General features: G+C 41.7%; 1 protein-coding gene across 2 annotated transcripts in view; it reads right to left on the bottom strand.

Annotated features, from left to right (window-relative positions):
• grin2ca (glutamate receptor, ionotropic, N-methyl D-aspartate 2Ca) overlaps positions 1 to 14,899 on the bottom strand; it is a 154,840-nt gene that overhangs the window by 52,921 nt on the left and 87,020 nt on the right. For both annotated transcript variants that reach the window (XM_079564346.1, XM_079564347.1), the window contains exons 5-6: positions 12,865 to 13,466; positions 753 to 867 (exon numbers count right to left, since the gene is read on the bottom strand). In XM_079564346.1, coding sequence (XP_079420472.1) covers positions 753 to 867; positions 12,865 to 13,466 — 717 coding nt within the window. The remainder of the gene's footprint in view (positions 1 to 752; positions 868 to 12,864; positions 13,467 to 14,899) is intronic.

A 14,899-nucleotide genomic window follows, 5' to 3' on the forward strand; every position in this document is an offset into this window, starting at 1 on the left:
TTCCTCAGCATCGATGTTTTCCATTTAAAAAGGTCCCTCTAAATTCCGATTGCAGCTCTTCAGGCGTAGAAAAAGACATGAAAAAAGTGAGCCGGATTACCTAAAACAGCGTGAATTAAGTTGCAAATCCAGGCACGTGTTTGTTTGTTTTTTGACAAATTAACACGATTACATGGTTAAATGATTCAAAAGTCAACTTTGCGTGATATATCTCCTTTCAATTACTCGCGAAAGGCTGGCATCTCATTCTGCACAAATATCTAACTGGCTCTGTGTCACCAAGCTTGCCCGGTGCTCTGGTGAAGTAGCTGCTGCCTGACACTGAGCAGACTTACAAATGAGTGTTTTGAACTGCAGAGTCTGGAGGAGGAGCAGTGGAGACGTTTGCCGTTTCTCATCTCATCTGCAAACTCACTTTCGGGTTCACCACAAAGAGGGTTATTTCCACTGCAGCCTCAACTCTAAATGTGCTTTAACACTCACCAATCTAAAGTGCGATACTTTCCAAAATAATACTGCCTGCAGAGGCGCCGGCTTCTAAAATAAAACCTCCCTTTCCTCACTTTTCAGAGCATTTGGCACATTTCCACCCTTTTCCAACATTTGTCATTCCCAGCCCGCATTATGCACAAAGCAAACACATCTTTATTTACGTTTGCAGTTTCCTGTGAAAACATATTGACCGCTTGACACATATTGACTGAGCAGTGTTTTGTTTTTGGCTGTGCGAGAGCTGAGGGTTCTGTGTGTACCTTGTCCCATTGGCGCTCGCGGTCCAGTGTGATGATGATCATGGCGGGATTCACCAGGTAACCGTTGGAATTGAAGGAGAAGTCGTTGTGTTCCCAGGTCACATTCAGCATGTGTCTGCAGATAAATAACAACAGATACATCCAATGATTGTTAGTGAAGAGATCAGGCGACAGCTAAGGAGAGAGGGACTAAACGAGGTCTAAGTTGAATCCAAGTCGACGTACAGATGGACACAACCAAGATAAATGGGACTAAACCATATCTTAATGTGCATGAACAAGAACCAACAAAGAAAAAAGTTGCCTTGTGTTCTTCCTTAAAGAGACTAGATGCACGTTTGTTAATTTAATGCTCACTACTGCCACATCAGGCCTTATGCGTAACTGCAGTTTCTATATTAAGCTTGTGCATGACGGCACTTCAGACCGGAAGTAACAACTTTTTGAGCGACAGCGCAGGATTTTAGAGGCGAATAAGTGAATAGGTCTGAGCTCATTGTACACATTAGGAAGTTGCTGGAACATGTAGTGGGAGGAAAATACTCTATTTTAACATTTTTAAAGGTACACTGCGTAACATTTTGGACTATATTGTTGTCATCAGTACAAAACATGCTCCCAATTAACCATTTCGACACAGAAAATGCTATTACTGCAGTGGGTGATCAAAGAATGGATTTGGATGCAGACCTAACCTATTTAAATCTTAAATTCTGCTGACTATAGTCACATCTCCATAGAGACGCGCTGGAGACGTACCCACTCTCGGTAAACGTACAGTCATGTCTTAGAAGAGCTGAGCTGCTCACAGCAAAAGCTCATGTTTGTTTGTGCATTTATGAAGTATTTTTCAATGATGAAAATATCTGTCATATTATAAATGCTTGTATTTCAATCTTAACTATTGGGTAAAATTCTAGCGGTGTGGCTTTAAAGTCAGTATAGTCTCTTTAAAGTGCATATGACACATTAGACACCATTTTTACTGAAACATAGTTAACACAATGATATTAAAGATTTTGCGATAGATTGTACCCAGCGTTCTTTAGTTTGGCCATATTTGTGATGTTCATAGTATCGCCTCCTTATTGGACACCGACAGGAAGTGACATAGAAGAAGGTAAACTGCTCTGGAATGCATGAAATTAATGAAAGAAATAAAATGATAATTATGCAACTGATGAACTTGCAACTGATGCTACCCTTCTAAACAAGTCATATTTTCAAAAGCCATATGCAGTCATATGCACTTTAAAGGGGCTAGATGCAAGTTAGCCATTATATACTCACTACTGCCACCTCAGGTCATGCGTGTAACTGCACCTTCTATATTAAGCTCGTGCATGACGGCAATTCGGACCCGACGCGACACCTTTTTGAGTGACAGTGCAGGATTTTAGAGGCAGTTGTGGTGAACAGGTCTTGGCTCATTCTACACATTAGGACATTGTTGGAACATTTAGGGGGAGGAAATTTGAACATTTTACCATTTTTAAACTCTGTATAGTCCCTTTAAGCATTGTAGGCTCTCACAGGTCCCAGAGATCAAAACAAATACACATGTTCACCCCCCACTCCCCCACAACCCTCGCCCTGGAGTCTGGTTAGAGGAAAAAGGCTGGTCTCAGTTTTTGCCCTCTCCTGGAAGTCACAGGAATGATCCATGGCAATAAAAAAATACAATCCTGAAAGATGCTGATCTATCAATGGCGACATAAAAGCACAGTTAAGAGTGCAGAACTGCTCAGCATGGGCAAGGCGAAGGTTTTAGGACTTTTATAATGTCCTGTTTTCTTTTTTATCACCATGTTTTTGTGTGTCGTAATGCACCGCCCGACCAAATAAAAGTTGGCACAAAAACAAGGTCACGCTCTAATATTTGGTTGGACCCGTTTAGCTCTGATTACAGCACACATTCGCCGTGGCATTGTTTCAAAAAGCTTCTGCAATGTCAAAGATGGATTTCCATCCAGAAATACTTTAATTTACTTTAATTTTCTCTCAATGGGGTTAAGATCTGGACTTTGTGGCGGCCTGTCCATGTTTGAAAATTATGTCTCTCTGACCCACTCTTTCACAATGTGTGCCCGATGAATCCTGGCATTGTCATCTTGGAATAATCCACTGAAATATATTGAAGGAATAAGGAAAACAGAAAAGCTCCCGTTTCTGGAGTGAAGAGGAGATTGTGTTTTTTATTTTAACCATGACAGAACTAAAAGTAGTTCATATTTAAGATGGAAAGAAGCGTCATAATGTGGATTTATGCAAAACTATCAGTGACAATATCAAGACCACTGGTTTTCCTCCGGACGCAGAGGAGTCGACTGAAACACAAACACAAAAGTTTTTCCTCCATTTACTATCAGAAAACTCCATCATCTCCACTCTCTCACACCAACCTCGGCTTCAAAACTTCTCCAAGTGATGCCTGGTCCGCATCGGTGGCAAAACCCAGGACGGGTAAAAGTAACAAATTATCCACAATCTGCCATCGCTGTCGTAGCTCAGGATGTAGTGGATGAGCAAAACATTGACCCCAAAGTGTTCATTCAAAACAACAAGCCACACATTTATGGTTTTAATATTTTCACCGTATTGTGCTCAAAAATATAATGTATGCGCTTTCACAGACAGAGCTTAAATAGAAAAAGCCAGGTTTCTTTATTTGATCATGTAAACAAGGGATTTGAGTTCCCCGATTTGTCAGTGTCATATAAACAATTTCAAGCCCTTGTAAACACACTCATTGTGTTGTTGAACCAAGACCTGACCAATTGCAGATCATAATTGTTTGTTAAATCCAGGTGGACACTTTATTTTTTGGTCCCCTCTACAGGTCGTGGGGAGTCCTTGGGGAGTATCTCAGGGCCTTGTTCAAGACTGAGGGACGGATGGAGCGTGAGATCGACAGACGGATCGGGGCGGCGTCAGCAGTGATGCGGTCGCTGTAACGGTCTGTCGTGGTGAAGAGGGAGCTGAGTCAGGGGGCAAAGCTCTCGATTTACCGATCGATCTACGTTCCCACTATGGTCATGAGATTTGGGTAATGACCGAAAGGACAAGATCGCGAATACAAGCGGCCGAAATGAGTTTCCTCCGCAGGGTGGCTGGGCGCACCCTCCGAGATCGGGTGAGGAGCTCAGTTACCCGGGAGGAGCTCGGAGTAGAGTCGCTGCTCCTTCACGTCGAAAGGAGCCAGCTGAGGTGGCTAGGGCATCTGCTTTGGATGCCTCCTAGTCGCCTCCCGCGGGAGGTGTTCCAGGCATGTCCTAGTGGGACAAGGCCTCGTGGAAGACCCAGGACATGCTGAAGGGACTATGTCTCCGAGCTGGCCTGGTGTCGCCTAGGGGTCCCCCCCAGAACAGCTGGAGGAGGTGTGTGTGGATCGGGAAGTTTGGGCATCTCTGCTGAGACTGCTGCCCCCGCGACCCGGATAAGATTTTATGTAATTTATTTGATTTGTTTAAGTGTGGCTTAGAGTTTTAAATGGGGAAATAAGTTCACCTGGTGCATTTCACAGCACAGACTTTTGTTTGACTTAATCAAACAGTGCTTCAGGCAGTTCAGATCATAGTACTTGCTAATGCTTTGACCTCGAGAATGTCACCTATAAGGGACCTCAAAATGTTTAAGACTAACACAGTTTATTTTCCCTGCTTTACACAGAATTGAAAAAAAAAACCCCATAGAGGACACTTTTAGGGCACTTTGGCTTCTATACATTGACGCTGCTGACAAGTTGATTAACGTGCCCTGCCCCACTTCAAATGAATCGAATTCATTCCAGTCACCGAACATGTCTGACAGAAACAGAGGAATTGGTTTATACAGTATATAGGACGAGTTGGAGGTGAATTTTAAACAGGCGTCTCTCTCTCTGGACACGTGTCTCTGCTCAGTATTCAGCACCTGCCTTCGATGCAAGAAATCCAATTCAAGGAGACAGCGTGGTCCCAAAGCAGCCAATCCAATTCAGCCTTTCAACATCAGGAAATCAAATTCAGCCAATCTTAAAGGGAACATCTCGTCTCAAATGTACTTTTTTTTAAGCTTTTGACCATGCCAAACGCGGCCCTTGAACATATACAGTGTCTTTTGGTCCTCAGGATGATGAGAAATGTAATTACATCCAACAGTGATCGAAAAACATATGAAAGTTTTCCAAAAGCACTTAAATTATGTCAATTCTGACCACCCTTTTAGGTGTATATGATGTACAAAAGAATTATTAAACATAATCGGGCCCGTTCTGCACTCAAACAGCATTACTGTGGTTAAATATTGGGACTTGAATTTTATGTTTACTCCGATTACTTGCTAAATTCATGACCAAAACACAAGATGCTACCGTAAAAGAGAAATCATTGCTCAACAAATGCCTTTTTTAATCAATATACACACCTTCATTTAATTTGTAAAATGTGAGATATCAACGTAGAAATAAGTCACAAGTGCAGGCAGAAAGCAAGTCCACAAATGGCGGCCATTTTGAATACCGAAGTAGAATTATGCAGTGCTACAACATGTAACGATATCTCTACCCAGGATATAAAAGAAAGACAGTGTCATTTTTATACTCATAATCATTGCTCAAGAAGAAAACAGTAAAAACACGACCCCAGAGAGCGCACGTTTATGTGAAGAAACCAGTGTTTAAGATGTTAGCATGCTACCGGTTAACATTTCGCTTCAACAGCTCAGCTCTGACCTTACCAAGAGAAAGCCCTGAACCACACTCCAAACCTTGGATACACCATGTGACAGAGGTCAGAGCTGAGCTGTAACTGTAGTATTTCCTCAGTGTTCATAGATGTGAGCCACACATGTGTTCATCGTGTTGAAGCCATTGCCAGTTGCTAACCGGTACCATGCTAACGTCTTGAGCAGCTCTAAGTCACCTTTATCATATGAACAAATGAGGAGTGTCTGTATGTGTTTCACGGGGAGCAAGAGGAGAGTGAGAGATGTGAGCGGTAGACACAGATAGCAACATGTCATACTAGGGGGCGCAGCCAAACCAGGGGGGAAGAAAAACCTCTCATGGGAATCACGACTTTTAGCCGTTTTGGCGGACTATAACCATGTTTATCACACACAAATATTGTCCATCCAACATCGGGTCCATATGGGTGCTTTTTCACAGCAAATGATTCAGTAGAAGCAAAAAATGGCACTCTATGCTTACGTTAGCATATGTAGCATGAAGCTATGTTGTTGAACCCTTTTGCTCCTTCTCTCCATTTAGTAGCAAGATATACCATGACTCTAACAAATGCTTAATGCTGAATATATTTTTTATCCTATGAAGATACAGACACATGGATAAGTTTTCCACTCCTACTGAACAATTTGCTGTGAAAAAACATCCATATGGACCCGATTTTAGCTAGACCTTATTGGTGTGTGATAAATATATCACTAAAACAGCTAAAAATCGTGAAAAATTGTGATTCCCGTGAGAGGCTCTCTTCTCCCTCGACTAGGTTTCTTTATCAGCTGAGTGCAAAAGAGCCGGTCTGTTTTCAGTGGATGGAGATCAAGTCAGCCAAACCTTCATAATCATGGTGCGGGTTTTGAGAAGTGAATCACAGCAAGATACTGTAAAGAGCTTCCTATGTCTGGTGTGAGAACGGACCTGCAGAGCTCTCCTGTCACCTTTCTGACTGAGGTGAGGACAAGATGGCCGCCAAGTGTGAAAAACCATTAATCTGAGCTTATCCCATTAACAGGTGAGAGGGAGAGAGGAATCTGATGAAACCAAATGCAGATGAGCGCCGCTTTGTTCAGTTGGAGATGACCTTGCTTTCACAGCTGCTGCAAAGGCTTCTGGGAAAAAAAAGCCCACACTCTTATCAAAGCGAGAGGTGTCCAGCTTTATAGTTACAGACAAAAGACGAGAGTTCAGGCTCAAGACTCAGCAATTGTTTCATCAAAAACCCAATCACCAAAATCTGAACTGAGAGGACATGAAAGGTCTCGTTACTTTATTTTTTTATTTTAGATCTACAGTCTAATGCAATGTTTCTCAACTGGGATGCTGTCAGGACCCACCATAATCCTACAATGGCAAACCGCAACCCACCTTTAAAGCAGTTCTAAGTAACTTCTGTAGTCCCACTGGGGGTAATACAAGTGTTAATGGGATGATTGGGGGATCTTTCATCTTCCCCTGGTGTCTCTGGCCAGAAAACCACAATTGCAACTGTGCTGCCTCCGGGTCAGAGGCCCCAATGCACACTAATAGAATCACAAAGAAGAAGCTAACAGGCTAACGGGCAAAGTTAACTGCAGGCTAGCGCCACTTAAACAGTATTTACAGCCAAGTTTGAGTGAAAAAAGCGTAGAATTCCTTTTTACGAACAATTAATGAGTAAAAACCACAACATCCTACGACACCTGCAGTGGCGCTTATGGCCTCTAGGGGCATGAGTTACTTAGTACTGTTTTAAAGCTGGAATTATGAACCAGAACAACAGTCATTTTTACAGATCCAGATGTTTCTATCCTTTTATAGAAAATAAATATTGAAAGGAATGTACTCTGGAAAAGGTTTGTGACCCGCTAAAATTGGTTCCGAAACCCGCTTTTGGGTCCCGACCCACTAGTTGAGAACTACTGGAATAAAGCGTCCAGGGAAACCATTTACTTCTCTGCAGCAGGCTGAAATAAACAGTACACTAAATAGACTCAAAAAAGGGTGAATCAAAATCTGAATCTAAATTAAATTTCTAGATTTAGATGGCTGACATTTCATGAAGTGTAGAGTGGGCGGGAACACATTCCAGTGCTAAGGCAAACAATGCCAAGCTCTGGTTCAATTCAACAAAAAATCTCAAACATCTAGGACAGTGTTAATTTTGACGACATATTACAATTTCTAGTTTTAGTCGAGATTTAGTCAAATGATTCCCTTTAATATTAGTCTATTTTTAGTTAACTAAAATCGCATGCAAACTTAGTCAACTATAGATGTATAATACTTGATATGATCATTTTTAATCAAGGTCCTTCATGTTTGTTCTCCACAGTGATAAAGCTCAGATCTGTTCCTTTCATTGACATCAGGCTCTTTTAAACTGTCATTGGAGGTTTGGATGATTTTGGATTCTTCCTTTCATTTGTATTTCTTAATTTTTAGTCGACAAAAAATATCTGGACATTTAAGACATAGTTTTAGTCTTTTGATTTACATTTAGCGTACTTTTAGACAGCAAAAATATCACTTTGACTGAAATTATTATTAAATAGTTTAGCCAATGATGAATGAATGTGCAGTGAAATCAAACTGAGGCTTGATCTGAGGCCTTACTTAATGAAACACATGAAGCCTGGTCACGGTCCCGGCTCAGTCTATCACCAGCTTCGTCATCTCCAGTGTATATACCGCCACCTCCATCGCACATTTCACACCCAGGGCCAAGTGCATACAGGAAACTTTAGCACATTGCAGCTACAGCAACAGAGCTCAAGAGATCACCATCGACTGATAGCGACTAAAAAAGAACCCGGTGACACTGCCCCATTGCTTTGTGTGAAGCTACAAATATTATATCCAAACGTATGGGTGTCCGTAGAGTTGGGTTGTATTAGGAATCGAAACAGGAAGCTTGTAAGATACCACGAGCCCTTTCCAAATAGCACACCAAAAACTAGTTCTTATATTTCTACATACGCTTGAGGAGTATAAAGAGAAGGTCATGTCCTTTGATTGTGTTGAAATATCATCTTGGGTAATAACTCCCCAGACGCGCTCCTCTTAAGTTGCGCAGTAACAAAACGATCTTTGAAGTAAAAGCAGCTCTCTGTCACACTGTCGTCGTGTCCTTGGGCAAGACACTTCACCCTCAGTGCCTCCAGTGTTTGCGTACATTGGTGTATGAATGAGAGTGTGAATGGGTGACTGGTTCCTTGCTGTAAAGCGCTTTGAATATAGGTATAGAGACCATTTACCATATTATACAAGTCAGAGTAACATATTCATATGTGACCCGTCGCGAGAACCAGGGACACAAGTCTGCAGCCCAAGCTTCGAGAAAAACACAAAAAATTTTGTTTTTTTAAAATGGTGATTTGGGCTTTTTTGCAGTATCGTTCGGTTGAAGCCACGAAGAAGCCTCTACATGTTTAAGTTAGCAGTATTGGTATATTTCAAAGCGTAAACTTTTAGGTTCAAACCGGCTTGTTTAGGGAGATTTGGGGGCGTGCCGTAGGGGCGTGACTTTGTCTGTGTGTATTTACATACTGGGTAAACACCGGGTTGTGTTGGAGACGCCGCAAAGATTGTATCAGACGAGTGGACTTATTCATCACGGATTATGTGGCGCCGCATCCTCATGAAGAGCCTTGATAGCAAAGCAGCGACAGCGGGACAGAGACGCTGCTCCCCAGACAGGACCACACTTTCGCCTCAGATTCTGGGTTAAAAAAAGCTTCAGCAAAAGCACCAAACAGTAAGTTTTGTATCTTTTTATTCCGGTGGATTTTGCGTTTGAGTTGATCTCTGATGTCTCGCTCTGTTTCCACGTTTGAATACGCTCGTCTCCTGTTTCCTGTTGTTGTTTGGGGAGGAGGCACCGCTGCTTTGGTTTGTGTTGTTGACACAAACCTTTAGCGAACAAATGCCACACAAAAAAGTCAGTTTTGCACATACACCTATTGTGGATCAGTTTCTGTGCGTTTGAGTGAGTGAACTCTGAAACCCCACACACGACACGACAGGGGGAGCTTTACAGAGGTATGGCTTTTCTAAATAAGATGTAAATGAGCCCTATTGTCACTGTGAGAAAGGTGAGAACAGCCCAAAGGTTTAGAGGCCGATTCCTCTCTTTGACATATTTCCAGTTCCTAAATTCAACTTGCCACATCTTCTCCAAATATTATCATTTCCATGCCTCAAAACAGAGTTCTCCCGTTCTCGTGATGGGTCACATATAAAGAGGGCCCTAAATAACTGCTCAAGTAAGAGCAAAAGATAATACTTGTAGAAAATGCTGCTTACTCCAAACATTGACAAACTGTTCATAAAAGTCTGATTTATTCAATAAGTAACACATTAAAGAATAAAGTAAACGAAACACAAAATGCATCTATTTTTATGTTGATATGAAGCAAGAAACTATATTTTTGTACTCAAGCAAGAAACATACTTAATCATTTAGTCATAAACTACTCTAAGACGTATTGCTACTTCACAGAGCTACTTGTACATGTGTAAATGAAACTATCCGCCAATGTTGTCATGTTTATTAAAAGTAGCCACTCCCTCCAAAACTGCAGTTTCCTCATACTGTATGTGGAAGGATGAAAAAGCATGAACTGTGAGGGATGAGGTGTTTAATACACTGAGTTACAGCAGTATCAGCGCTCTAACCCCTAACACCGCTAAGAATTCATCACCATTTGCTCTGGCACTTTCTTAAATTGCTGGAAAATCTGAACAACTTCACCGACTTCCTCATGTGCGGCACAAGCTCGGGCGACGACTTGGAGCTTACGGTTTGTAAAGGTCCTGTCTGTGATGTGGTTCTCCGTCAGGTGCACAGATGGTCCGGACCGGTCTGGTGGGTCCGCTCATAAGACGGGGGCAGATGGGCTCATGAATAAATCGACTCCTAATGACCTGTGCATAGAAGCGCCTCACAAGGAATGGCTCTGCTTTGAAGTCGGGACTGAAGTGACATCTTGTTCATACTGATCAGATACAAGAGAAGTTTTGTCCATGCAACTTGCCCTTGATACTGAAATACTTTCTACTGGAAAAAAAACATCGGAGAGAGTATAAAAAGTAAAGCGTCATGGCTTCAGATGCTATACAACAAGTCCCTCAAAGTCTGACCAGTGTTTAATTTGTTAGTAAGCAGTTAAAAGCACATTTTGCATACCATTACAAAGTCTTACAAAGTAGACATTATAATTTGTTCCCCCAAACAGACAATTGAATTAAGATCTGAGTGTAGATCTTGTAAGAAAAAAACAATAAATGAATTGAGTTTTCGGTTTATTCAAAATCAAATAACTGGAGGGGGGTTTATAGTTCCTGAACTCACTACAACAGGGGTCTCCAACCTTTTAAACCCTTTTTTTCTTTTTTACATTGGAGAGCTACTTATGCTTCAAAAACACTGGTGTAAAATGCGACTTCACCCTGGAGAATTGGTATATATATTAAGAAAATGACTTTATACTTTATAATATTGACCAAACTGTTTACAGATTCTGTTCAGCATGTTCAGAACAAACAGAGAATGCATCTAAAATCTACGTGCTTGAGTTACAGTATCAAGCATGTAGAGATGTAGAAAGTCTTTGGCGAGCTACCTAGAAAGGCCTGGCGAGCTACTGCAGCTCCTAAGCTACTGGTTGGAGATCCCTGCACTACAACATAATGAAGTTATATTAGAATATATGAATTTATTTAGTTAGCTGTATTATAGCACTAAAACATATTTAATCATATTTTTCATGGAGCTTTCTCCTGTGTTCTCTAGTGGGATAGCTTTCTTTGTCCTCCATGCTTGGTCTACTGCCCTCCTACATTTGTAACTTAATCACGGAGGAGAGTTGACTCTTACTGTTTGCGTTCAAATGATCCTTTGTTGCTCGCTGTTCCATTTGCCCGTACAGAACTTTTGCTTACTCTGCTCCTTCTACGTAGAAAATGTTGCAAAAAGACTGGAAAATAACAGAACCTATTTCATTGAACGCTTTAAAGTCCTCATTGAGAACATTTGAGTTGACCTCTTTAAATTGTAACTGTTTTTCATAATGTGTATGTAATTTTATTTTGAGAATTGTAATTGAAATCGTATCTTTTGCCGCCTCTTGGCCAGGACTCCACTGAAGAGATTTTTTAATCTCAATGGGACAGAAGCACAGGCCTGTGCTCTTGGCATTGAATTTAAATGATATGGGGCTCTTTCAAACTGTGTCATTGGAAGTTTAGATGTTCTTTAGAAGTCTTTCCTTTAGTTTTTATTCATCAAAAATATCTGGAGCTTCTAGACATAGTTTTAATCATCATTGACACAACAATTAACCTGTTTTGGGGATTTAGCTGTTGAGTGCCAACAATCCAGACTCTCATGATATTTGTAGCACCACAGCATATTCTATGTTATAGCTATGGACACTGCTATGGTTCGTTTGAAAGGTGAGACTCTAAGCTCTCCGTAGATGAAAACAGTTTAATTCTACGTGCCTCAGTTACTGATAAATCTAAGCTAAACAGAGGCTAGTTTTGATCAAAATCACTGATTGTTTTCTAGAAACGGAGATAACGGGAGTTTTATGCAACTCTCTCCTTTCCGATTAACTCCTCCTCTCTGGACAGACACTAACGTTATGTGAAGAGGCAAATGCCTAAATATCTCAGTTTCAAGTCAATTTTCAACGACAACATTGTTGACACGTTTTGAAACACCGCGTGTGCATTTAAACAGCCTGGCTCTCGGATTGAAGACTTTAAGAGGATGTTTCTCAGCCGTCCTTGGACCGATTTTGACCATTTAAAAACTCAGGGAAATGTTAAAATCTCAACTGTTTCGATCTTTCCACGCTCTGCTTTGTCAAACGCGCTCCAGAAAGCGAGAGAGAAGAGTCGGCTTTACAGACATTCCCTAAGCAACACCATGCCCCCAGCGTGTCGTGACTTTTCACAAGTTTTTGATCGTTATTTATTTCACTTCTGTTCATCACGGAGCTACCACAATCACACATAAGATGTATTAACGTTTTTTTCCGTTTTTGGCACTCAATGTGTTAACAACTTTAAATGTAAGTTTTAGCCTACTTTTTGTCTGCAAAATGTTTTCTTTAACTATATTTAGTCCATGATATTAACACAAATACAAAATGCCTGTAATCATCTTTGCTCGTGCAGAGAAGGTTGAGGCAGATAGAATAAAGCTAAAAAACATTATCTGCTAGTTTGAAGCAAGACATGATTTCTACAGGAGAGAGTCTTGAGTACTGAATCGACCAAGACCAAGAAGGCGACTGAACTTTGAAAACACAGAAGAGCTCGTCGTCATGACACCTGCGAGTGAAACGTCTTTTGCTGTCTATTTAAACTCGTTTTCTGAAATCGTAAAGTAAACTCCATTCCGCTCACCTGAACAGCGTATCGTTGCTGACTGACGGCTTGACCGGGTTGTGGCAGTCGCTGTGTCCTTCCGGGATGAACCCTCTCTGCTTCCTGAAGCTCTGCACCCCCTTCACCACGATGGCCACGCCGTCCCGCACCCGCTTCCTCAAACTCATCCTCCAGCGGTCCGTGATGATGCTGATGAGCCCCACGGGGAAGCTCTCCGGCGGCAGGATGTCCGGGTTTCCCACCGCCAAACTCGGGATAATCCAAATGTACCCGGGCCCCACCAAACCCGCGTCTTTGGCCATGGCGAAGAGATACTGCGCCTCTTCGTGGGAGCAGTAGACCAGCAGGACCTGGGCGTCGATTTGCTGGAGCAGGCGGCTCGCACGGATGTCGCTCAGGCCATCGGAGGACATGTCGAAGGTGAGCACGTCTTGGAGCTCCCACAGAAAGTAGCTGGTGTCGGTGAAGGACTTGATGTAATCCACAAACGTCTCGTAGCCCGGGTAGAGGCTGGTGATGACGACGAAGCTGTCCCAGTTGTACTCCTCCATCACTTTGAACATGCCGTTGATCTGCTGCTCGATAGAGGCGCCCAGCTGCAGGAAGTTGGAGCCTTCGCCCTGGAAGACACACAAAGGCAAGGCCAGACGATGAAACATTGATTGTAAAATTCCGCCTTGGAAAATATGGATTGTTGATTATAGTTGCTTGTAACGTGACTTAACAGATAAGAATTTGTGAAGGTTGGGGAATACAGTCCATCAAGCTTGGCACTGTTTGCTGGGGTCCCACAGGGGGCGGGTTTAGGACTTACAGTATATTGTTTGTGTTGTATTTGAAGATTCCAAAATAATGGAATTTGTTCTTTTGCGGGGAAAAAACTATTTTGTGCTCCAGTGAGAAGCTATAGCTGTCTCAGAGTAAATGAGTAAAATAAAAGGATATAAAGAAGTGGATGAAAGTAGATTTTTGGGGTGTAATAATCACTTTGTTTTTTTTTACCTGTTAACCCCCACAATAACCAAGTACATTTTCTCCAGTTCAGCTTTACCCAACATAAATATTACAGCCTATAGGCCAGTGCAACACCTCATTTAAAAGCAGAGACCTACAAAACCGATCTAAACAGATCCTCTCCTTGCGTTGTTGCTACGTTGCATTTTTGTCACACGTTTTGCCACTTTTTCCGTCACTTTTTGTCTCTTTTCTGTTACTCTTTTGCTATCCGCCACATTTGTCACTTTCCCGTCACTTCTTTGCTGCTTTTTTTGGCACTTTCCTGTTGCTCTTTCATGCCTTTTTTGTTGTTGTTACATTCCAACTTTGCATTTTTTTAATGGCTTTTTCATCCTGGTTTTTGTCTAATTTTTAAAGAAGCTTTTCGATTTGTTGTGTGGCGTTATCTCCGTTTGTAGAAAAAAATCTGTGATTTTGATCAAAACTAGCCTCTGTTTAGCTTGGATTTCTCAGGAACTGAGGCACGAAGAAATTAAACTGTTTCCACCTAGGGAGAGCTTAGAGTCTCACTTTTCAAATCAGCCATAGCATGTGTCCATAGCTAGAACATAGAATATGCTGTGGCGCTACAAATATCATGAAAAATGGTCTGGATTGTCGGCACTCAACAGCTAAATCCCCAAAACATTATGGCACTCAATGTGTTAAGAATAATATCAGTCAAAAAAGTGTTAGCAGAGGCCCTTTCCCACACAGTCTACCACATGTAGAACAAGTTTTCTACACGTGGTAGTTCTATTTAGGAAGATGCTGATGTGGGCAGTTTGCGCTGAAAAGACCTTCCTCTGTGTATAGATAATGACAGGTCAACAAAGCCTTACCTTCAGAGGCAGATCTACACTGAGCTACAGGCAAGTGCCCACTGGGATCCTTCTGTCTTTCTAGAACCTGACAAAATATTGATCTGTATGAATGAGGTGAAGACATTTTGTTATTAGCTTTATTGAGATGCTAATGTTACTCACATGGGGAGAGCGAGCTCCTATATAGGGCTCTTCTCTATATAGCGATCAATGCCGCACAAAATGTATGTTCT

This window comes from Gobius niger (genome assembly GCF_951799975.1).
Source record: "Gobius niger genome assembly, chromosome: 10".
NCBI lineage: Eukaryota > Metazoa > Chordata > Actinopteri > Gobiiformes > Gobiidae > Gobius > Gobius niger.